General features: G+C 34.4%; 1 protein-coding gene across 9 annotated transcripts in view; it reads right to left on the bottom strand.

Moving 5' to 3' along the window:
- Positions 1-26,296, bottom strand: part of KDM4C (lysine demethylase 4C) — a 260,368-nt gene that overhangs the window by 214,984 nt on the left and 19,088 nt on the right. For 8 of the 9 annotated variants that reach the window (XR_003526200.1, XR_003526201.1, XM_027634433.1 and 5 more), the window contains 4 exons: positions 22,623-22,798; positions 19,699-19,813; positions 10,353-10,546; positions 2,730-2,779 (listed from right to left, as the gene is read on the bottom strand). Coding sequence is in view for 7 of the 9 variants with exons in the window: in XM_027634433.1 (XP_027490234.1) it covers positions 2,730-2,779; positions 10,353-10,546; positions 19,699-19,813; positions 22,623-22,798 (535 nt within the window). In the remaining 2 variants the exon portion in view is untranslated. Of the gene's footprint in view, positions 1-2,729; positions 2,780-8,717; positions 9,188-10,352; positions 10,547-19,698; positions 19,814-22,622; positions 22,799-26,296 lie in introns of those variants that run through there. The other variant, XM_027634440.1, reaches the window with a different exon arrangement.

Raw genomic sequence — 26,296 nt, 5'->3', positions numbered from 1 at the left:
CAGCATCATCTTCTATATTCCATTCTCATCTATTAGCTGGATGCAAATTATCATGAAAACAATCTACTCACAGAAAAATACCCCAGAGGACATTAAAACTGAATGCTAAACACTTAGTTTCATGGCCAACCCTCTTTAACATTTCCTAATTCATCTATCTTATACTGCTGTTACAAAAATAATCTCTGTATGAGTATGTAGTTTTCCTACGTAAACTCAGTTTTAGTCACGGAGCATAACAGAATAAACACTATTTTAAATTTTATCATCACTTTTCAGTATCTGATTCTATGGTTTAGTTGCTATTTACTATTTGAAACACAGTTATGAAGCAAAAATAGGTGAGATTGAAGTCCTAAGTCCCATTCAGCCTATTGTGCAATTCTGACTCTAGCATTTGGACATTAAGACATGATATTGTTCCCCCAATATAACCTACTGGCTTCTGAAAAACAGTGGGTTTCGAGATTTCCATTTCTCCCCATGCCTTATGTTCCTTTCCTGTTATTTTGGTAGGTCACTATCAGCAGTAAGAGGCCTGAGCACCTTCAGGTCAGTTTTCTAACATGATGCTTTCTTTTTCCATGAAGCAAGACATATATCTCCACAAGTTACCTAATTCCTGAATTTGTACAGGTTAATCCAAAATCTAGGGAAATAAAGGTATTTCAAAGAGAAATTTGAAGAGTTTCCTTGGCAACAATTGATTGCAACAATCAATGCCATGTCTCAATGCCACTTCATTTTTAGAAATGAGTGAACAAGCACTGCTGAAACTGCCCATCGTCTTCTCTCACTTTGAAAATAAAACGAAATTCAATACATGCTCACAGATTTCACAGAATATTCAGAGTTGGAAGGGACCCATAAGGATCATAGAGTCCAACTCATAAGTGAATGGCCAATACAGGGATCAAACCCAAAACCCTGGTGTTATTACCACCACGGTCTAACCAACGGAGCTAATCTCAGTGTTATTACAGGACATTTAAACTTGAATGGTTTTAAAACACTGTATAGCTACAATCAAGCAATATGAAATCCACAACAAACACCAGAGGAGCATTTGACATCAAATAAAAAGACTATCTACCCAAAGATCTTGCTCCCATTAAATATTAAATGTATATGTACAGAGAAGTGTTTACATACAGCATGAAAAGTTTGCTTTCTCTAACTAATCTAGTACCAACTAGATGCTGCTCCAAACCTTACAAAGCCAGCAGCAGCTCCTATAACAGATATAGGTGCCAGTGTTGTCCAAACTGCACCAGAAGCCATGCAAAATTTTAGAATTCACCACGTACAGTGAGGAATGAATGCTGTGGAAAAAAAAAATCTCTTTGCATCTGATTTGAGCCTGCTAAGGTTCTTCATTTTTCATCAGCCCTAATGTCTCTGTCTTAAACTTTCCCAATTCTCTACTCTGTTTACTCTTTTATAATTTCTTGTAAATCTTAATTATTGAATCATCCTATCATAAGTCAGCAACCATTGCCCAGTCTATATGTTTCAATTTGTTTACCAGGGAAAACCAAAAGCTTCAAGTTTAGTGTATAAGGAGTTCTATACTTTGCAAATTGGAAAAAGAATCTGGAAAGCAACGGACAACTTTTTCAAATGGAACTATGGCAAAATTTAGGAATAGGAAATAGTTGAAATCTGTTTTCTTGAGACATGCTTTTAAGACTGGAAATTCACAGGTCTTGACATTCACATCTCTAACTGTCCTTCTACTGTTCTCAGTAATAGTTCTAAAACAACTCAGAAAAACACTCATGCACCTATATACCAACAAAAAGAAATGAAAACAAAAATGTACAAAAATTTGCAGAATTTGGTCCTGATACACAATATCTATTAGGAACTTGCAATAGCATTCTTTACATATTATGGTTAATAGCAAGCTATATAACACGGGTTCCCAGGTAAAGAAACATCTCTAATTATTCCCATGTTCATAAGTTGCTCTCTTATTCTAGAAACAAAAATAGAGGTGTACTATTGAAAGTAAACCAAAATTACTGTGTGAGAATTTTCCTATAGACTCTTGACTTTTTTCCTTTAAAACTCAACCTTACAACAATAGCCCTGCTCCTTGTTCAAAAACGTTACCAACACCTCTGGAAGGCAAAAGCCAGTATACACTTTAGCTAAAGTGGATTTATATGCTTGTTCACTGGTCAGAAAGCTGGTAAAAAATAAGATTTACTGTTTGTACATTTCATGGGCTTCCCCTTTTGCAGAGGTACTAACTAAGACTCCATCCTCTACCCAGTCATTAACTTTGATAAACTTTCTGGAGACTTGTCTGTCTTCAAATTTGGACATATCAAATTTGTATAAGAAATTACAATTCAAAAAGTTACTAAAGAAAAGAAGCTACAACAAGAAAGAGCAAGGGCACAGAGGAGACAAAGATACTAGCAATTAAAATCTAATGAACAACAAAATACTAAGCCTCATTTTCATAAGTTTCACCAAGCTAAAAATGCCAGTACAAAATAAAGTTCTAAGGGAAGAACAAAAAAAATATTCACTATTTTATTTCTAAAGAATTCCTCAGAGCACTACACAGTGTTCCTTGTTTGTAATAATACTGTAGACAGATAAAAAGTCACACAACATTAAGTAATAAAACACAGTAGGTGAGTCAAGGACAATGTTTTTCACTTTGTTGGATGTTTGTCCTTCAAACATCTTACATATGGAAATATTGAAATTACTACCTTGAGCCAGTCTTTCAAGCCGTTTCCCATGCTCCGGAGGAATAGCATACCTAAAATTCACATAAAGAAAGGATGAAATGCTTAAAGACATAATTACCACAAAAGCCATCACTCATGTATGATAAATATCTAAGAATATAGAAGCCAAACAGATTAAAGACAGAAAAACTGTACAGAAAAAAAATATATCAGTATCTAAGTTAAAAATACAGAGGTTGGGTTTTGGGGTTTGGTTTTGAGAAAAATATTACCTTATTTCTATTTTAAACATTATATTATGTAGTCCAAAAATGTTATAGCCACTACTTAAAGTCATGTACATTGACAATATTTCATATTATTAAACCACTCCAGTTAAAAAAGATACATATACTTTAATTTTCCAAATGAAACAAAACCACATAAAATAAGTCTAATTTATACTAGTTTAATTGCTTTGAATTTCAATATGCTTCAAAAGACACAAGGATTCAACAGAAAAATATGATCATTAAACATCCCAACATTTTCCTATAGCCAGTGCTGTTGAATAAAAGGGTTACTTGCCCATGTAGAACCATTACAATAGGAGTTCGAGATTATTAAAGAAATACACTTTAAAGAATTGTATATATCTTAAAATCCCTCTGTTCTTACAATAAATTAATTTTTAAAAAATTCCATATGGTATCTGCAACAGCTCAGCAACGATACAAAAGAACTGGAATAAACCTCATGTTATTTTTCATGTTTACTGAAGCCAAAAAATAGAAAACTATTGAAAAGCTGTTTCCTTTCTGCTTTTCTTTATTATTAACATATTTACTGCACTTCCTAGACATACGGTATGTTTTAGTGGAATTTATTATTGACCTTAACTACTTTAATATATGATATAATAGGCTTCTGTTTTAGTTTAATATTGCAATAGCATTAGATTGAGTCTTTTCTATAAAAAAATATGGTTTAGAAAAGAAGAAAATGTATATTCAGCTGTACGACATAGCCCAAATCCACACTGTTAAACTAAGTAAACAGTTTTTCTCTCACTACACTGGGAACGCGTTTCATTCATCTCCCCTGACAACTCACTCAGAAAAACAAGTGAATGACCTAGGGCCCTCATTTCGCGCAAGAAATAAACATCCCCCTACTTCAACCTCTGTTTTGCACATATAATGCAATTTTACAATTTTACTGTATTACAACTGAAAGAGTTGCGTGGAAGGAAAACCACTACAGAAGTCAGTGTTCTGTAAGCTGAACCATAGCAAAACACATGCCTACTGGAAACCCACTTCACACAGTATTAGAAACTCTCAGTTTGACTATGCTCAGTGTTTGCAGTTTTAATCAGAACTTCACTGTCTTCGGAAAATGCATTTTGTTTCTCTCCATTTGTACTTCTAAAGTGCTTGTGACTGTTCTCCAGCCTGTATTACACACATAGCAGTGTATCCATACTAATCTGAATTATATGTTTGCCATCTTTCACACTCCAACGGAGAAAAACAGTATGTACAGAATTATATACTGTAGCGTATGTCATTAAATACATAACACCATAAAGTAAAAAGCATGACCAGATAGTGCTTATGTCTTAAAAAAATTCAGAACTGGATACTGTGCTTTGCTTTGCTTTACTTGACTCTAATTGGATTGGTATTCTTCCTAAAAAGTTTCTCCTGCAAAAGTACGTGCTCCTACAATTTAGTGATAATATGCAGCCACATGCCTCCATTTGTACACATAAGCATGTAAGTACTTGTCAATATTACAAAAATGCAAAACTGAATAACTGAGCTCTCAATAAGTCTCTTGGAAAAATAAGATGGGACATGATTTAACTGGACTACTGCTATTTATTTAGATAATCTACAGTTACAAAGCAATACAATACATTCAATGCAAGTTGGTGTTTCTCACAGTCTTCATCTGAGGTCTGCGGTAACTAACATCTACTCCTCAATCCTTTACCTCTTCCCACTGTTGCTATTGCTTATTGCTCACAGCTAAGACAAGGACTAATGAATGGTGACAGACCACCTTTGTACTATCAGACATGAGAAGTCCCAATGTCACACGTGAGACACTTTGGGATTGTTTCCTAACACAGTTTATTAGAAAACTGAGTGACATGACTCTTGCTGGATTCTTGGTCTACTGTACACTAAACAAAAAGCTCCCAGACTCAGATGACCAACTCAGAGGAAAAAGTATTCGCTCTTAGTCTCAATAGCTAGCTTATATGAAAATTTGAGCAGTTAAAAGCTTATAGAAAAATATTTTTTGTCATCTTGTGTCCAGTTTTCTTTTAGCTACACTACCATTTGTTTGATTTCTCAATCTTAAGGCCAAGCCCAGCCCACTTTAAAGCAAATGTAATGGACATTTAAAGGTAAATAACTAAGAGGCAAAGAGAGTTTTTCTTGGGTAACAGCGAAGAAACAGACAAAAAGGCAAGAAAAGACAAAAAAGGAAATGTTAATGCTAACTATAATTTTATTAGTTCAAGAAGACATACTTGTTAAATAGTATGAAAAGATAGAAGCTGAAGAGTTGTTGTTCATTGCTAGTCATACTACATACTACAAGGACAGAAAAAATATGGTACATATATTTGTTGAGTATCGTCCAAAAAGATCTTCTGAAATACATATTAGTTCAGTAAATTAAGCCTACTGGTGACAAGATAACTACAAATAAGAAATAAATATTAAATCTAAGCCATTAACTTGTAATTGTTAAACATTTACGTATATGTTTTCAAGATTAATGTTTCTACACTATTTCTCCGTATGCTTTAAATAAACACATTAAAAACAACAAATCAGTGCTTTACTGTGCAAAAACTACTCAGCCAACCAAAATGGTCATCACACCAGAAGCCACTTGTATTCATCCAATCATTCTCGTATCAGCAACCAAAAACTCAATGAGAAACAATTTGGGTTCTGTCTTTCCTAAGCCACATGCACATACAGATAATAATTAACAGCATCAGCCACAAGCAAATTTAGCATTACGTTAAATACTTAACCAAACTGCTTCACTAAAGTCCATGTTATACATTGACAGGGTAATACTACCTGATTTTTCCTGCACATTCATATTTTTTTTCCACAGGGGATAAACAAAACAAACAAACCCTCTCTTTTTCTTCTAATCCCTCAGCAAAGTTCCTCCTTTTTATGGAGAGCAGCAACTATAAAACGATTGCTCAGTTTCAAGCACGATAACCCTTTCAGGTTGCTGACAAATCACCATACTGTTTGATTATAGCTGCCTTTTCACAATCAGAATCCTTATTTGACTACTGTTGTCTCTGTGACCCATAATATTCTTGTTTCTAACTTTTATGACAATTTGCAGCAAGAAGTGTGACTAATCCTCACCTCTTCTACTTTGAGCATAAATGTCCCACCACCTTCCCAGGGAAGTTTTATACATTATTCTATTTCTCTCACTAAAGGTTTGGACTTTTCTGTAATTTTCTGAGTTCGTTTTGTTTCCCAGACATAGAACCTAACTAGGAAACATGCCAATTCTGTCAACGGTATGCATAACTTGTGCTGACTTTTTAATCACCTGTCCAGATTTTAACTAGTTTTTGTCAGCTGTTGATCACACTAAAAGTCCTGTTAATTCTACCCAGAAGACCCTGGAAGGACCTAGCTGAGTCTCTTTAAATCCATTTACTTTAGTGCCATATCTGTTCTCAATTTCTACAATGTTAGCATCAGTCTGAGTATGTTTTTCTTTCTTCACCATTTTTGTCTGTAATTTTGTGTAATACTAATATCAGAACACCACCCTTTTTTATCCCATCATACTTAGAACACCATTTCTATCTCTTCTGCTACTGGGATGCAAAATCTGAAACAAAATCATGTTTTAAAGACTCCCACACCCCCTACCATGTAACTAAATATCTTTCCTGATTTTTCCACTTCATGAAATGATGTTGGTACACATTCAACACTGGTAAATCCACAAAAGCAGATTAGTCATGGCAATCAAGAGGTGGCAGTAATGTTGCTCGTTGTATAAATTCTAGGCAACCTGGAGATCAGGATTTCTCACCATCCTATACACACTGAAATCATGAAGAGAATTCCCGAACCTAAATCCCTGCTTTATTCTGAATGTCACCATAGAACCATTTCCTCTTACAACCTAAATAAATTGTGAAGTACAGTCTCACTCTCCTAATCCATCTAATTTTGGCTATCTAAGCATTCTCTCTTCAACAATCTGGTCTCTTTTTCTTGACATCGTCACAAAGATGGAATCATCTTCTCTTTCTGTAGTGTATAATCTCATTTACTTTATGACTGACCAGCCCTGCAAGGTATTTTGTGATTTATGAAATACCTTATTAAACAGGAGGGGTTTTTAACATAACATATTGTGCCTTGTCATTTCCAGTCTTTGGAAAAGTTAGAGTGAAGATCAGATGGAATGTCACAGAAAACATATAAACCAATACATACATTTTTATTATAATATTATTATTACATACTGCAAATTCATACTGTGCCCCTCTCAATGGTGAGTAAAAAACTCTGGTTCGTCATGCAGAAAAGAGTTCAGGCCTCCACCCTCAGATATAAAAGGTGGAAAAAATAGGAAAAATTTTTTTAAAATATTACTTTCTAAAGTAAAATACTATATTCTTTACACATCTTTACTCTTCTTTAAAATTTTAAAAAAATAAGTTAGTCTAATTATTATTATATTTGAAATACCCACAGTACCATGAAAATAATTATTTTGTGCCTGCTTAAGAAATACTTCCACATATTCATTATTAAGACTCTTCAAGAAGATTTATGTCATTTTAGCACTTAAAAAAATTTAGCACCCCTGTTTTTCGTGAGGTAATTGGCACAAAGAGTAAGCCTTGCTTTCAGATACTTAATAAACCCAGAATTACTTTTTAAAAAATATTTTTATTCAGATTTTTTTAATTTAAAAATTTATAATGTAAATTGAAGCATTATCTGTATTTTAGCCAAGGATATTGTACATATACTAACAGTCTAACATTTGAACTACTAACAAAATTCTGCTCTATGCTAGGCATGAATTTTCAAGAGGAGTTGAATAGTTTAACATTACAAAATTCCTCAAATTAGTACACAAAACAAAAATAAATTCTCTTTAGCAGGGCCCATACCCCCAAAGCAATAATTCCAAAAGAAGAAAATATTTAACAACAAATGCCAGAATAAAGACATTTTTTATACTAATAAGCAGTTCACAGATATCATTACATAACACATCATATCAAAAAATAACTGAATTAATAAAGTAGATCATCAATCACACCAATAGTTTCATCTTCCTACTAAGACCTTTTCTAAGAAACTGTGATGTAAAATGAGGTACCATCTTCAAGATTTTTCAACTCAGAAAAAAAATGCAAAAGGAAAATTGCAGTAAAAATTCTGCCTACTGGCAATTTTAATTGTCTCTATTCTACTTTCCAGCAAATCTTTCCTCACCCTATGTCACTCTCTTCTGCCCTCATATTAATCTGTTTCAGAGCTTCTGAATTCTGAATTTCCTCTCTGTAGCACTATTTTGCAAGTTAAAGAATCTATAAAACATATGTATTACACAAACATATACATAAACACATAAACAGCCCTAGTCCTGATTTTGCAAGTGTTTCTCAGACACACTTTTCCCTCATGTTTCATTTGAGGCAGTCAATGAAGGAATCAGTATACGTAATATAAAACTACAGATTTCTCTGCATACCTCTTGGAAGTGCAGAGTATAAGTAATGAAAGTTAATCTATACCTAAACACTGGAGAAAGCTTCAATTCCATAAAGACTATCATAGCAGTTAGATTTAGCTGCTACCCACAAGTTCTCTTTGTGGCTCTCCGAAAGAAGTGGTTGTCCTTTCACAATTCAGAGAACGTATACTGCATATTAATTTTCCATAACACCCGTATGGCTGTCTTGAAGAACAACAAGCAAGAACAACAAGCAAGATTCAGCTCATGCCCAACTTTCTTGAAGAAAACATTATAGTAATATCACATTTAGAAAAGACACATTTTACTGATAAATGAGCAGCTTCAGCATAAATTATTGCAGCATTCCTACAGTAAAGGTGCAAGTGTAAATCAAATCTTTAGTTGTCTTTCATTCAATTTTTGTTTAGTGCTGCATTTCCTAAAAATATGGGTGAATGTGTCCCAGAAAATTAATTTGTATCCACTGTTATTTTTTCAAAGGTGAAGAGGTCAGCATTTAATGATTTTGTTCATTCATAATGTAAACAAGTGTCTGTAAACTAGAAAAGCAATTATCAACTCACACCTCCTTCAAAATACTTAAAGAAAAGAAGATTTCCTATCTTCTTTCCATTATGCCTAAGGAATTTAGGGTTTAAGTAAAGGTCTCTACTTTGGAATTTCACAATATGCAGTGAGATTTTCTTGAAATAGCACTCTTCAAATTCCTAAGAAGTAAAAAAAAAAATTCATGCAATCATTGTATTAGTTAAATGTGTCCTATCATCTTAGAACGTTTTGGAATCACCTATCTTTACACTGATTTTTATCAAAAATACTGATCTTATGGCTAAGACTTTCTTAGTGTGGTTAATTCTATCAAAGCAGCAATTTCACATTTATCAATTCAAAACATGGACCTGCATTTTACCACAACAGGTTACATCCATCTTCACTGCCTTTACTCAAGAGACCCACTATAATAGCAAGTCAACTTGAAGCAATTACCTAAGAAGCAGCATCTGACCAATTTACCACCCTCAGAGTATAAATACAAAATGTTACACAGGTATTTTTATTTTCTATGGGTGTAAAAATAACAAATAATGTTTTATAGAATTACTAGCTATAAATTTTCTACCCAAGTCTGGATGACTAGAAAACCCCAGAATTGAACTAAAATCATTAGAAAGATATATAACATATCTTTTATATATCTTTCTAATGATTTTATGTTCTCTTCACAGGTGTTTTGGGGGAAAAAAAAGAAAAAAGATTTTATGATCAAATGGAAAACATTCTTCTCATATACCTTGGATACACGTATAACACAATTGATACGTATAATATTAAACCAGCTTGTCTATTACAGCTGTTTAACCAAAAATTTAAGACTATGGAGAAAGGATAGCAGAAGTTTTGTACACAGGAAGTACCTTTAACTTGATCTTGCCTCCTACTGGTCCTACCAAGTTCGCATTAGAGAATGACTCTGATTCTAAGAAGCAACTAAAGGCACATTTAATACAAAACATGTTATGCAATCCCAAAGGGAAACTGAACGAAAGAACCTGATTTCAAAGAGCTCTTTCAGAAGTTCCTCAAGTAGTCTTGGGGTTCCCAACTCCTTACTTATACTGGATCTTTAAAATATTTTTCTGTTGAACTCCAATAAGCGTTATGTACTTATCTTTTCCTTCAAAAATCAAAGACTCCATTGGTGTGATGTTCATCACCAACCTCACATATTTCAAAGTATTGAGCTTAAAAAAACCCCTCACAAAACTACTATCTTAGCTTTTCAGTATAGGTTATCATTGTGAAGCAATTGTACCCCATCAACAGATGGTTTAGTCAGCTGAGATATCATCTTTCATAAAAATTTAAACTTGCCATGACTTTGGCTCCCCGAAATGGAGATAATTAATACTGTAGAGATCCATGTCTTCAGTGTGCCATGCAAATGTCGTTTTCCACATGCCAAAATACAGATATGGTGTATTTACACCCTCGATAGAAATTCCACACTCTTCTCCTACAACATCCAATATTGTATTAAGATGGGCAATATTCCATTCCTTAACACCCTGAAAGAGATACATAATAAATATACTGATCAGTTTATCAAGCAATGCAACTTTATATAATAGTCTCAGTCAAAAAATACACACCTGATCTAGCCCTTCAAAAAACTGTATGTTCATACAAATTTGTAAGCACTTGAGAAGGCAGCTGAAGTTACTCAAAGAAAATTCTCTTGACCTTAGCAAGTTTTAGACCAAGTCACAAGTCTGAGATGTTCAGGGCAGAGAATATAAGGAAGTTCATATCTGATTTACACTTAGTACATCAAATCTAACATGGATTAAAACACCGTACACAATAGAAATAACAGTTGCAGACAAAATCTTTGATGAGTTGATAGCTGGAAGACATTAAATTTCACTGGGCCTATCTATGTTTTTTTATTACTTAAAAAGTAATACCAAACAGCATGAAAAATTATTTAAAAATTTATTTTACATGCATATATTCACCATTTCTCTGTAAAGTATACAAACATAAAATGATTACATTACTTCAGAGATATTTCTAATCATGATGTACTGCAGAAATCTATTATTTCCTGAGACTTAAGCTGTTTCCTTACATTATTGCCCATAAAATCTGTATATTAAAAGTCATTCAGAAAGCAATGCAAGTGGTTTTTGTTGTATTTCAGATTCAATCACAAAGTGCAATTCTAATTCCAGGTAATACAGCATGTAAGAGACAGTATAACCAAGATCAAAGCTACAAAACTGAAGAGAAAAAGATTAGACTTCATTATAACAGCAATTATTAGCACCTCTAGGGAGGACATTAGCTGGTGCTCAAGCAGTAAGAAAAACAAGAAATATAATCAAAACTATTAAAAACTCAATTCAGGCAAGTTTTCTTGGAAAGACAGCCTCTAAGCATACCCTTAACCGTTAAGCTGCTCTGCACACCACCCAGCACTGAACCTACAGTTCTGGTAACCTTACTCATTGGGGAATAAAATAATGGCAGACTGCAGACCTGATGCATCTGATTAAGGTTAAGTAACATGATGACATTCAATAGTTGGACAGCTGGAGAAGTAGTAATATAGGTTAAAGCAAGAAGTAATGAAAATTTAATATTCTCAGTTTTCATTTCCTCATTTTTTGAGATTTTTATGTCAAGCATGTTAAGTATGTAGCAACTAGAATTGATATATAAGAAGGTAATGCCTGTATGAAGCTCAGAATTGTTGTTATTGAACAGGCACTTCTGACTGCCTTAATAAGTGAAATAGTCATAGAGGCAGTCAGAAGTGCCTGTTCAATAACAATTCTTAATAAGTGAAATAGTCAAAGGAGTAAAGGATGTTTACAGAATGAATTCAATTCAGACAGTAATTTTTGTTCTTCTTTTAAAATTAAAGCCTTAGCTTTGATGTATTTGTTAAACATAAAGGCACCTGAAATTTTAAAATTAAAAAAATATAAAATTCATATGATAAAAGAAAAAAACACTAATATGAACTCAAACAGTAGATGCTGGTAAAATCTGCACCTTTCAAATATAACAAGCAGCAGCAGCAAGTTAACAGAACTGTAAAATAAAATATTTGTTTGAAGAAACAACTTTAACCAATAAGTCCTCAAATCAGTTTAAAATTTTATTTTTTTAAAAACATATACAATTTTCCTCTCTTTACAAATTGTGCAGTCCATTTGGAGAAACAAATTAATTCACCAAACTAAGAGCAATGTCTCAATCATGTAGGCACATATAGAGGGTTGGAAGAAAACATTTTTACTTGTAAAAATCAACTGTTAATCTAGGTAGTCTACTCTGACAGTGGCCAAAAGTAGACAGGAAACAGCGTAAGTAAAGCAGTACTTCCCCATAATACCCTTACAACCTGTAGCAATTTGCAGTTTGAAGGTTTCTTCAGACAGAGGTGTTACCTTTCTACTTAAAAGTATCCCATGGGCTTTTTTACCTATTATTCATCCCATAACACCCATGTAAGCTCTTAGCAACCATAATATCCTGAATTAAGTAATAGATAACAGAATAAATTACTTTTTATGACACATCTCATGTTTTCACATTCTGTTAAGATGTATCATAACTAGTCACCAAAGAAACTGCTAACGGTTTGTCCTAAACCAAGAGCAAATCCTCCCATGGAGACCAATCCTAGGACAAATAGCTTGTTTCAAAATACCAAACATACCAAATAAACAATCCACAACTTCTACACAAGATATATGAGCTATTTCCTTCTCCTACAGACTATTTTGGACAAATACTCTTAGCTAAAAAGGAAATAGTCACTCAAACTGACTGAAACACTAAAGTCACACTGACTCATCTCCACTCCTTCTAATTCCTTGAACTTAAAAAATTAAATCAATTTTATATTTATGCCTAAATTGTTACCAGTAATTATCACAAATTATTATTAAATATGTTTCTTTACCTCGCAGACCTCTCTATTTTTAATATTCCAAAACATTTAATGCTTACACAATTTTTTAAGTAAAATATCCGTTCTAACTTTTCCAGTAGTTATATAACTAGATTCAGCCTTAACAATTGCAATGCACAGTAAAAGGATCCCTGCTGTAAAAGAGCAGTTTAACAGGTGAATACATAACAATACTTCTCAAAATTTAAGTATATTTTAGCAGGTTATGCTATGCTTAATAACCATTGTTAGAACATCAGTACATATAGCACTTGACCATGAGGTGTATCTGGTAGTTTCTTACAAATACATTCAGACATTATAAACTATTCAATGTTAGGAAAATATAAAATATTTATTCTGCTCAAAATATCACAATTATATCCAAATATCATCATAATTTCAAGAGAATGTGTAACAATAATATTTCTAATTTGTCCACATTTCTAATGGTAGATTCTTTAAAGAATACCTGTAATCACTGACAACTGTACCATATAATCCAGTATCTGGAAAAAAGCTGAAAACAACATATTTTACTTTCTTTAAACAGACCTGAAACACCTTACTAATTGTCATCATTGCTACACATATTACATTTACCTTGTATTTCCTGAGAGAAATATTATAAGGTAAACAGTGGCCTATACAGAAGACCATTATTCCAATATTCCGTAACAAATGTGGATAGAGCCTTCCCAAATCTTCGTTCGCGAAGCCTAGCCATGATGATGATTCCAATATTCACTAATTTTGAAGATGTTTCAAACTTATTGTAAATTACTATCCAGAGTTTTTATTACTCTTAACAGCTTTTGCATCTGCTTATAACGCAACATGGAGATAAAGTGGGACACTTGACAATAAATTCTCATCTGAACACTTGCACAGTTTGGAAGGAGCTTACCCATTGTTTTTCCAAAGACAAAGAATAATATAAATCTCAGTATACTGGTAAAAAGTGAAGTTCAGGGTTGTAAGCAGAGACCTCTTTGCACATAAGAATAAAATAGGCTCCAAATACAGTGATTTTTTCTTAATTTCATTTTTTTAGAAGTAGAAAAATGACATGATGCTATTCTTTGTACTTTATTTAAACAAATCAGCTAAGACTGTGATGTATTCTATTTTTAAGAACGTGATTTCTGTATGTATACATTATTACACACAATCTTTTTTCAGTGTTTAATTTTTCCTGTGATAATCTCAGGGCTTCATTTCAATATTAATCTGGTAAACAAGATATCAGTTGTACAAGTAAGATTAAAAACCCCTTATGACTGACTATAATAGCTCAAATAATAAAGAAGAGTAAAAAAAACCAATTTAAGAGACAGACTGGAAAGGAGTAGGAGAAACATTACAGAAAAATTGTGTTCTTGGTAAACCACTCCTCATTCCAAACAATCATTCACTCACACCAATGAATGTAATAAATTGCCAGGTTTTTACTGTGCCTTCGAAGTTGTTAAAATACAGAAAGAAAAATGCTGCGAACAGAATCTCTGCACTATAAACACATAGATTAGGAAATACAATCTCCTCATTATATCTGTTTTTACTTCTCAGCATTTTTAAGGATACAACCATTGATTTTACAGCACCCTTTTCAAGGGTGGGCAAGTAGATTCTTTGGAAATGCAGGCTAGAACCAAATATCTTAATGACTGCTCATAGTGATCTCAACTAAGAGCAGATCACAGAGAAAGAACATTTAGGTTGGAAAAGACCTTGAAGGTCATCAAGAACTATCATTAACTTGGCTTTGCCAAGACCACCACTAAACCATGTCCCTAAGCATCACACCTATGGGTCTTTTAAATGTCCCCAGGAATGGTGACTTAACTACTTTCCTGGGCACCCTGCTCCATTCTTTTCCTTGAAGAAATGTTTCCTAAAATTCCAAGGTAAACTTCCCCACTGGCACAACTTGAGACAGTTTCTTGTTGTCCTGTTGCTTGTTACTTCATAGGATTAACAAATTCACTAGATTTGTTGCCCTTCTCTTGAAATGCTTCAGCAACTCAATGTCCTTCTTGCAGTGAGGGGCCAAAACTGAACACAGGATTTGAGGTGTGGTCTCACCAGTACGAAGTACAGGGGGACAATGACTTACCTGGTCCTGTTGGCCACACTATTGCTGATGCATGCCAGGATACCATCAGCCTTTCTGGCCACCTGGGCACACTGTTGGCTCATATTCAGCCACTGTCCAGGTCCTTTTCTGCCTGGCAGCTTTCCAGCCACTCCTCCTGTAGCACTGCCTGGGGTTTCTGTGATTCAAGGGCACAACTCAGCCTTGTTGAATCTCATCCTATCAACCTCAGACCATCAATCCAACCTGTTCAGATCCCTCTGTAAAGCCTTTCTACCCTCGAGCAGAGCAACAGCCCAGCCCAGTTTGGTGTCATCTTCAAACTGACTTAAGGGTGCCCTCGATCCCCTTGTCCAGATCATCAAAAAAGACATAAAAGAGGACTGGCTCCAATACTGAGCCCGAGGGCAACTACTTGTGACTGCCCCCCAGCTGGATTTAACTCCACCCTCTGGGCCTGACCATACAGTTTTTAACCCAGCAAAGAGTAGAAGAGTAGACCTATCTCAATTTCACTCCAGAATTCTCTACCCAACCCCTGCTCCCTATCCTATATACCCCACTCCCACACAAGCAGCTCAGGGAAATGGAGAAGGAAGGTTGCTTTCAGTTCATCCCACATTGCCTCTGCCACTTCTTCCGCAGCTCCAACATGGGGTCTCTCCCACAGGAGACAGTCCTCCACGAACTTCTCCATGTGAGTCTTTCCCACTGGCTACAGTTCTTCACAAACTGCTTTTAGCTCCTGGGTATTTCCTGTTAATGCTTGAGTTCTGTCAGAGGATCCTTGCTCATCCATGCAGACCTCTGGCATTTTTTCCTGACTTCCTGCTGGGAGGAGGACTACTCTTGAGCTTAGAGAAGGTGAAACACCAACCAGCTTCCTTGGGCCCTTGTTTCCTCCAGGGCCTTATCAACTGGGACTCTAACAAGGAGATCACTGAAGACACCAAAGTCTGCTCCCCTGACAGCCAGGGTTGTGGTCCTGTCTTTTGTCTTGACATGTCCCCTTAAGATCCCAAACCCTGCCATCTCACAGTCACTCTGCCAAAGCTGCCCTCGACATTCACATCCACAACAAATCCTTTCTTGTTTGTGAGAGATCCAGCAGACAAGTTTGGTCAGGAAGTTGTTACTGATGCTCTCCAGAGACTCTTGGATTGCTTATGCCTGCTGCTCTCCTGCAGCCTTAGGTTTAGCTACAACCCAAGTGCCATCCCTAACTCATTTAGAATCCAAGTTCTACACATAATGTCAAGGTGTTGCTTCAAAATCAAGTTGGTTACTCTGTCAAGGGATATGGTAGGAAATTCAAGTACATCAGTTGCTAGAGCAAGTAACACATTAGAGATGTACCTACAATTTAGCAAAAATAACCGTTAGCCTACAAACTCCACTGAATCAATCACTCTTGTATTACCAATCAAATATGCTTCCCATACCTTATACATGGGAGAAGGCAGGCACTAGAAGTTGTCTTATCAGGAGAAATAAAACTAAAAGAAGAAAAATGGAAGTAAAGTGCTATCTTCAAGACAGCAGCTGAGTCGTGAGAGAGACACAAAACAATATTTTTATGTGCTTCTTCCAAACTTGGCTTTTCTCTACGGAATAGCAGATGCAATTGTTAGCACTGAAGTCAGATGTGTTTTATGACTTGATTCATTATAAACTTCAGATCGGTCACTTTTCTTTGGAACTTTGAAACTAGGAAGATTTTCCCCGTCTAGTAGCTAGATCAGTCAACGTAGGGGTCACGCTTTTTCCCGAGTCACCTACATTGTCATTATCCTACAAAGCACTGCAATTAAATGTAACACCAATTAGAATGTATACAGGACAGAATAATATTTCAAGCAAACCTTGACCTGGAATTTATTTTCTATAAAGCTCTATAGAGCGCACAGAACACTTGTTCTAATAGATTATTTCCTTATTTGTAAAGACTTAATCTGAATTCAAAGATGTCAAGATATTTTAAATAAATAACAGAGATTCTGAAATAATTCAAATATCACAACGGTAAACTTTAAATCATTGATGGTAGTTGTCAAATTTCAAAGCATGAATTGATAGCTTTGTTCTTCTTTTGTTTGGGTTTTATTTGTTTTGTGAGTTCTTTTTCTGTTCCATGTAACACAGGCTTTATAACTTTGCCCCATCTTCCAACCCCCTCAGAACCTGTCATCCTCTGGTTTTAAAAAAATCAAATACTACGAGATCTATGATCTCTTTGGCACAATGCAAGCAAAGTGCTGGATTCCACAAGCAACAGTATGTTTCTTAAATAATACTAATAGTAAAAATTAAGGCTTCATCATGCTTCAGATACAGATGTCTCAATATAAAATTGACTGTCACCCATGGAAAAGAAAACGTAATTTGTAAACTGTTAAACTGAAGAATACGGATTTACAGCACAGCAGTATTTCTCACTAATTTTGATGACCCGTGTAGACATATAAACCACATTTTCACTAAGTTCCTTGTGGTTTTCCACCTAGAACTCTGTCAGATACTTACCTTAAATGTAACATTGCTAACAAACTTTTTTCTTTAAAATGCATTTTGTAGAAAGTACGCATTTGTTTTGTTTCTCGCAAATAGGCTGCTATGACAAATTAATCCTATCATTCCCTTTCTGCCCTATGGTGCCAAAAATGTCAGTAATTTGTATTCATCTCCTTTCCACAAATAATGACAATCCTGAAGGAAACTGAACAAAACATAAGAACAACCTCTAATTTCAAACAGATTCAAGAAGATCTTTTCTTAGCACTATCTTCATGCATTAAAACATGAAAAATATTAGTTGTGCAAGTGCACCATCTGCTGGCCAAGAAGTAACTGTGGTAAAATTATTCTAAGACAACACTTTGATCACTGTAACTTTCTCACCAACAGTTTGGTACCAGAGTTTTTTTCCTTCTTTTCCTTTATATGTCACTGGGCTGTATACCGTCACAGTGGCTGACATTAACTGCTCAAGTCTGCTCACATTTCTCAACGTCAATTACTCTCACTAACATTTCTCCTTTGTTATATATATTTAAATAGTACCCTTTTATCACACACATCAAGGTTCTTTTAGTCTACTTTTTATTGCTTTCTTCCTCACTCTCTGCAACTTCATTTCAGTGCTTCATTTCCTTCTCCTATGCATATAGCATCTGAGTTAGTATCTCTAAATGCTGCCCTTCTCACTTCCCCATTTGTTTTTTTTTTCTGACCTCCCTTCCTCAGCTTCCCAATCTAATGAGTGCAACTCTATGAGAATGAAATCTCTGACCTCCTCTTTGACCAATCAGCATTTCCAAATTGGATATTACTGCATTCATTTCTTTGGAAATGTTGCTCACGCAACAGTAAACTTAAGATATTGAAGATGAAAGCAAACATAATCAAAACAAAGCATATATTTGTAAAACGTTATACCATAAGTATAAGAAAAAAAATCAGAGAAGAAAAGGGGCAAACTTCTATTTCTTGAAACAAAGACTGTTTTTCTGTGCCTTATTTCAGTCTTTACAAAGCAACAGCCATCTAGAATGTCTCTTCGCCAAAACATTCCAAATTAGAATCTTCAATTATTCTCTAACTTATTTTTTAAAATAGCTATTTGGGCACACAATAGAATTTGGACTTGCTACTTTCTCTAAACAATAGACCACTGGACATCTATAGCTATGTTTCAAAGATCACATACTCAGGGCAAAAATTGAATTGCCTTCAGCCATATTGGCTGACCATATTTATCTTTGGACAGTTCTCAAATAATCTGTCTTCTGTGAAGAAATGTGAAATACTTGTAGAGCCTCAGACCATCTGTCACAGGGAAATCATACTGTTTTTTTTAACGACTGGAGAAGGCAGTTACATAGAACATCAAGAAATCCACACATGGTAGATTCTTTTAATATTTGCCCTGTATTTTTTAAATCCTCAATTTTTTTCTGAAATGTTAACATTTCTTCTGTTAGTCGGATTACTTAAATAATCCCTCCAAAATCTAGCTCCTATTGTTACTTACACAGCCAACAGATATCAATGACTATTGTGTAATTCTTTGGATAATGAGATTTGTGCTAAGAGTCCCTTTATTATCCATAGAGATCTTGGCAAGTAACCAGCAACATTTATTTCCTTAGGAAATTTCAATTTTGTCTGCTTTAACTGAAAGGTAAACAGTAAGTGTAAGCACACTTCCAGAAAACTGCAGGCATTCCAAGCATGTACAAAGTACAACTATTTTAATCATATTCCTCAGTGAAAGAGGAAGAAATATAAGTATCTCATCTTTTAATTTTAAAGTAAAAGCTACTTAAAATATCTCTAAATTTCCACATAAGCATACAGAAAATACATACTAAAATGTTAATAAACAAATAAATAAGTTGTAAGTAATCTCAAAGTTCTGGAGAGTTCAAAGTGAAGAAAGAGAAGAGTCAGGATCTGGAAGAGTAGCAATATTCTACCATCTAAAGACAGAACTGTCTGACTCTTGCAGAGTTAATTTCAACCTTTCTTAGAGTCTTTAAAGTGAGTAACACAAAGATTTCAAAAGACAGATTCTCCGTCACAAAACAAGACTGTATCCTTTAAGTACAGTACCCTTTAAAAGAGGGCTGGAAGACACAAACTTCATAAAAAGCTATGCATACTTCATCATAAATGCTCCCATTGATATCTGCTCCATAAATTGGTGCCACAAAAGTCAAGTTCCTCCAGTATTTACGCTCCAGATCTTCATAATCTGTGTATCTTGGGGTGCAGTATCTGCAAAGGAAGAGGTACGTAAAGGTTCATCACAGTCTTTCAACAACCACCTTCACAACGGACTATGCTTCTGAACCTGAAAATTGAATTCTAAGAGATCACTTTATTTCAAATTTTTCAAAACAAAGGAATTACTACTTCTCCTGACTTCTTAGTGTCATAATTAACCATATCATGGGACCTTCTGCCTGACAGCCCCAGTAAGTGAAGTCATCCACCTACCCAAACAACACTTGCTTCAGTCTCCAGCAGCTAATCAGGACATCTACTGACTGTCCTCAGATTGAACCCTTTCCTTTCATTTCCCTTCCGTAAAAAAACATGCATGGAAAAGTCATGCAATTAACAAGTATTTAGTATTTTCCTACCTCACCACTAGTTCTGCAAAGACACAGATATAGGTCTTGCATAAGCCTGCCTCAGAACAGCTCAAACTTACTAAATCAGCCCATGCATCAGCCCTGCCAGGCAAGACCAGTACTTTCTTCTCTTCTTTCTTCTCCAGTAAAACCTCTCAAAAAAGTTGCAATATTTCAAACAATTGATACCAAAAATTCTACAATGCGAAGAAAAAATATTTAAGGGACTTTTTACTCCTTTATAATAGCAAAAGATACCATACTTATATGCTTAATTGAAGGTACCTAATAAACACATGCTTAAACATATTATGTATATAGTTCTAGGAGGTTACTCATGTAAAATCTTGTGGGAACACAACACAAGCACTCTACCATAGAAACATCTATCAATAGCTTTGCCTCAGGATCCTTTGTCAGACCTCTGTTCTCCCATATTCAGGTCTTCAGAAAAGAAAACTTGCTCCCCCATTACTCCAACTCTGAGAAATGAAGTTTCATATTAGAACTGCCAACATGCTACACCTGAACAACTGGAAAGAAAATCCAAACATACAAGACTTAAGGAGACCAGGTAGACTTACATCATGTAATAACTCTTAACAGAGACAAAAAAAGTTAACAAAAATCATCTTAACCACAGCATTCTCAGCAAGAGAGTTGTTTATTATTCTTCATGATATAGCTCCAGAAATCAGATTGTTTATTTCTGCTTTGCACTGAGAAATATGCATACATGAACTCCTGATTACAGGATGCAGCTATGCCCTTATTTCCCAGAGGTTAAGTAGAGAAGTATTTTGGTTCAATGCTGAGTTGCACATCTAAACAAATAAGAGATGAAATCCATTAGACTGAGTACACATGATCCTTTTAAAGGTAACTATGATTTAATTTAGATGTTCAAGGCCCTTCTCTCTTATTCAAAGGAAATAGATAACATCACAATAGTCAAGAAAAGGGTCATTAACAGACAAGTCTTCTCCATTAAGGAACAAAATTATTTTTATGGGAGAACAGAGGCTCTCAGTTACCTGATAATTTAATAAATACAGACTCAGAGTGTCATAGGAGGTTATATGACACATTTTCTCAAGAGTAGTGATGAATATTTAGAACAACCTACAACTAGTAATAAATAAGAAGCTGTCCCAACAGTTCTTAATTTTGTCTATGAAATTAAGTTGCCATCTGATTTCATAAAAACCATGAAAACTGAAATCAGAAACACTTCCATTATAGTGTCCATAATAAAGAATAATAAACATCATGATACATACTAAAATATTCACAGTTTTGCATTATGGAACTATTTTAACAAATTAGTGTCTCATTTTATTATAGGTTAACAAAATGTAAACTTTTTAACATCGATGAAAAAGTATAATTGAAAATGACATCAGATACCACAGAGTTCTTATGTTCTATTCCCATCTCTAACAGTTACTAAACAATTTTAAAAACTACAAAATAGGTTCCCACTCCCACTTAACAGAGAAAGAGTACTGTAAGTGTGATAAACACAATTTTTCACAAGTAATACAAGGGTGGAAATACCAATCCATTTTAATTGAAGAAAAAAGATTATCCATTTTGCACTATTGTAAAGGCATGGATATCATGGGACACAATTGCTGAGGAGTCTCCTTAAAAACTTTTCATGTCCTAGTTTGTCCTGATCTTGACAGCAGCTTCTCTTCTTACATCTTAATTCCTTAATTAACTTATGAGACAAACCTTGCTTCAAACTAAGGCAGTGTTATCTTCCTCTATTCAAATATCTTTTCTCTCTAAGATGCTTTGACTCACCTCCCAGAAACTATTTCCACTCAGTTTTGAGAAAATACTGAAGTAAAATGTATTCTTTCCAAGTGGTCAAAAGGACAGGGAAGAATTCCTTCTATCCATTCCCTCTTCTTGGAATGCTCACCAATTTGAAACTTTTCAGTACAGTGCCTAGCCCTCTATAAACTCTCCCTTAATATCCATAACCAAAACATAGACATTCACTAGATGCAGCTAAGTTCTCTTAGATTAATGCAAAACTTCTGGACAAGTTAAAAAAGATGCTGGGTTTTTTTCGGAATTACGTGATGATAGGCCATTCCAGTACCTAGGAATTAAATATTAAACATGAATAGGTGTAATCAAATTAAAACTCAGATGTTAGTCTGTATCATCTTCACTATTTTCTACATAACCGTCTTTTAGAACAGAAAGAAAAAAGGCAGACAGAAAGCATCATGTCTCAGGTTTCCTAGATGCTTTCTTGCTGTCATGGTATCAGATGCCTTCAATAACACAAACAAAAACAGTATTCACATTGTTGTACCCCTAGGAGCCAGGAAAAAAGTAAAAAAAAAAAAAAAATCACCATTTGCCTTGCACAATTCAAAGAAATCACAATATGTGAAGATAAATATTTGTCTTTCTAAGCAAGACATACATACTTGTCACTGTTGGCCAGCTGCTTGAACTCCTTCACTGTCATGGGCTTTTTCTGAATGTTGTACTGTGTGAAAAGCCCCGACTGGCCAGTGACTATCTGTTGAATTGGAGCAGGAATCACCAAATCTTCAATATCATTATAATGTTTTCTTGGCTTCCACTCCTTTGGTGGGATAACCTTTAAATTCAAAAACAAAACACAGGACATCACAGTTGCGGTATCAGTTCAAAACATCCTGGTCATCAAATATGACCACATGATCAAATGAACACTTGTTTACCAGCTGTTTCACACTAACTAACTGATTATGTAAGTGCTCCTATATAATGTAGAAAGCAACTAAAAATAGGGATAGTATCACCTCAATTCACAAGCAGCAACTTGCTCATCTACAGCAATTCAATCAAAGACAACTGTGCAAACATGATTTAGAAAGCCTTACAATTGAAAAATAGTTCAGAATCCATGGTATGATACATATTTAGTGTTAAAAAATGCATGGATGTTGCATTTGGGGATATGGTTTAGTGGTGAACATGGTGGTGTAAGGTCAATGGTTGGACTCAATGATCTTAGAGGTCTTTTTCAAACCTAATTATTCCAAGATATAAAATTTTTATCACCAATTAAAATACTCATACAAAAAACTGGCACTCCCCTGTCTAAATGTTATTTGGTATAAACAGTATATATAACTTTATTTTTTACTGAAAAGTGAAAAAGGTACAGCTATTTTAGACCTTAAGATTTGAGAGTCTGTGTAACTCACTCCCCATAACACTGTGGGATGTAACTGTTATAGTAAGAGTTTGCACTAATTTAGATATATTAGCTTTTATAGTTACGTGATTTAATCCTCATAACTGAAGATTAAAGCTATGTGCAGATTTACCAATTGTAAAGTTAACATATTTATTTCAAGTACCACAAAACTGCTCACAGTCTATGAGAACTACTCAGCAGATTCTAAAGTGTTAGCAATAAAGTCACTAAGAATTTCAGAGAAGACTGTAGTAACACCAGTGTCCTTTAACAGGGCTGTGTAATTTTGAACATTCTTTGCATGTATTATTTTACCTGAAAACAGATAACTCTCTAGATGTTAACTGCATCACTTATAAAACACAGGAACAGAAAATTTTTATATATATATTTTTGGTCTGGTTTTTGTTTTGAACTTTTACTTGTCCAAAGGCTCAATGCCATATTTTTTGAATCACTCATTATATTCACTCTTTTCTGTCATGCTCAAATCAACTTTTCACAAGTCACAAATGGGCAAATTGTAATGCTAATGTACTCAAACAGTTTATTCCTCAAAGAAATCCAGTCAAGACCATTTGCGCTAACAAGCATAAAGCAAAGGACAAACATCAAGCTGAAGAAAAGTTTTAAGAAAGCAACATACTTCCAAACCTAAAGTTTTTAATTCAAACGTAAATAGGCATTTTTATCCAGTTTTTACACAAATGCAATTCCCTCTTTTCCTTTTTTCCTTCTCAGCTTCTATAGGACTTCCGTTGTACAGGGACTGCTTAGCAAGTTGATTGCTTTTAGAGAAAAAAAGTAAGCGAATCATCTTGTAATTCCTACTTACTTCTTTCACCGAAATCTTAAATTATATGCACATCAACAAAATACAGAATGTTAGTCTGAAGTTAGTTTGATGCATTGAGAAGTCATGCATCCAGAATATATGCATAGAAATCAAATACGGGCACAGAGATTTCCATTTTCACGATTATTAAGCATAAAGTTGTAGGTTTGGTTGAACTATAAGAATACTGAAAAGCAGTATTTGCATTATCTTACTTAATTCAAGGTCAGTGTGTTTTAAGCAACAAAAATATTTTTGTGAATACAGGTTCAAAGTATCGCCTTCCAGCTAACTGGAGCATGTTTATTGCTGTTGTAATTAGTGTACTGGTTAGAGAAGTGAATTCTCTGGGGACCAATAAGCAAAGTACCACTTTAAAAGAAAATAAAATAGAGTTCCTGCCCAAAGAATTTGCATTTTCTAACAAAGATCAGCACAAGGACTGAAAATGTTAAAATATCATGTCCAAAGTGACAGGCATTAGACAGTGTAAGAGCTGGAAATAATGACCAGACCTCTATGACCTGTCCCACTGAAGCCTCTACATATTCCCTTTAGTAAAAATAACCTCTTCAAAGTCAGGCAAGTTAGATTTATTCAATGGAAGCAACTTAGATCAAATTCATCAATCAAGCTTTTGAAAGCTCAAATATGAAAAAGTTAAAACCTAAGGTAAGACTTTCTCATTTACTTATTTATTTATCAAAGATCTTAAGCATATTAATACTGTCTAGTATCATGTAGTGTGATATGCATTCAGATTTAGATAAGGATGTCTTAGTTATATCAGTCTCCTCCATGAAGGCAGCACTTTAGTACTACTGAGGTTACTGCAGTGCTCTCAACACGTACAGTTCTGTTAAATCCTCTTTCATATACTGGTAATCTGTTGTACATCTGACTCTGAATGGCACTGGCTACTATTTCTATGTAACTACTTCTCCCCAGTTCCTCTGAAAATTGGTTTTCTTGCACTTGTCAATATCTATTTTTAGCATAATATTCCAAAATTACTTTTCTACTTGCCGATGTGACTGACAATTAATTTAACTATTTTGCTCTATATAAATTCACTTTGAGACTTCAAAACAATTCTTATTCCAGTAAAGACCAACTAATCTATCAGTGTGCCTTGGTTTTCATTTGTTCCATTCTTTCCAGTCCTTGTTTTCCAAGTCTTGGACCCGCTGTAACAGTAAGACTAAAATAGATATTTTTTTTTATGCTTAAAGCTCATTCCAGACTTTCAAAAGCCTAATGGTGATTTTTTTGCCAATATTCTTTATCCAGTACCTTAATCACTTGTTCCAGACATAGTATTAGGAACTTACGGGGTCGTTGTGGTTTTTTTAATGTTTTATTTCCCATAGTCCCTCCCTCCTCCAATACGTGCAAGCCTTACAGTAATTTTATTCCTATTTACATACACATATTCTCCTACACAGGTAACAGGTCTTCTCCCCTTACACCCTCACATTTAACCTAAAGTGTTGGATACACCTATTCTGATTGTGTTCTCTGTTCAGAAGTTAAATTACTGTTTCTGCATATGCATATAGTTCTTCTGGTAGTTGTTATTCTCTTCACATTAATACTTCAGCATGTACATGACAGACTTCAGAAGAATTAGGTTCTTTGTAAGGTAATTTTATATTAGTATCAAAACAGAAAAAATGTATTTTTTCTTGTTATTTTAAAATTAATTTCCAAAACCCAGAAAATATCCCTTTGCAGCATGAATTATTCACTTGATAAGATTTGTTTTAAAAAATATTTAGTTGGTTTATTTTTATTTATGAATTCTTTTGAGATATATCAAAATATAGTGAAAAACAGAACTCAGAATTCTCAAGACAAAGTAGTAATACATAGCAAGTAACTGTCAGACTAAAAACAGCAAGAGATGCTATTCAAGAAAGCAAGATGATATCACTACAATGCATTTGAAATTTACTGTCCAAAATGAAAGGAGTGCAATAGTTCATCCCCACACAAATAGGTTCCATAATACAGACAGCTGAATATAGGAAAAATTCAGCTCAGGCTTTCCACTGTTGTCTATTTATCAAATTTCTACT

Source organism: Corapipo altera, unplaced genomic scaffold (genome assembly GCF_003945725.1).
Source record: "Corapipo altera isolate COAL_440 unplaced genomic scaffold, ASM394572v1 61411, whole genome shotgun sequence".
In the NCBI taxonomy this organism is placed as follows: domain Eukaryota; kingdom Metazoa; phylum Chordata; class Aves; order Passeriformes; family Pipridae; genus Corapipo; species Corapipo altera.
This window is presented reverse-complemented; position numbering and strand designations above follow the sequence as displayed.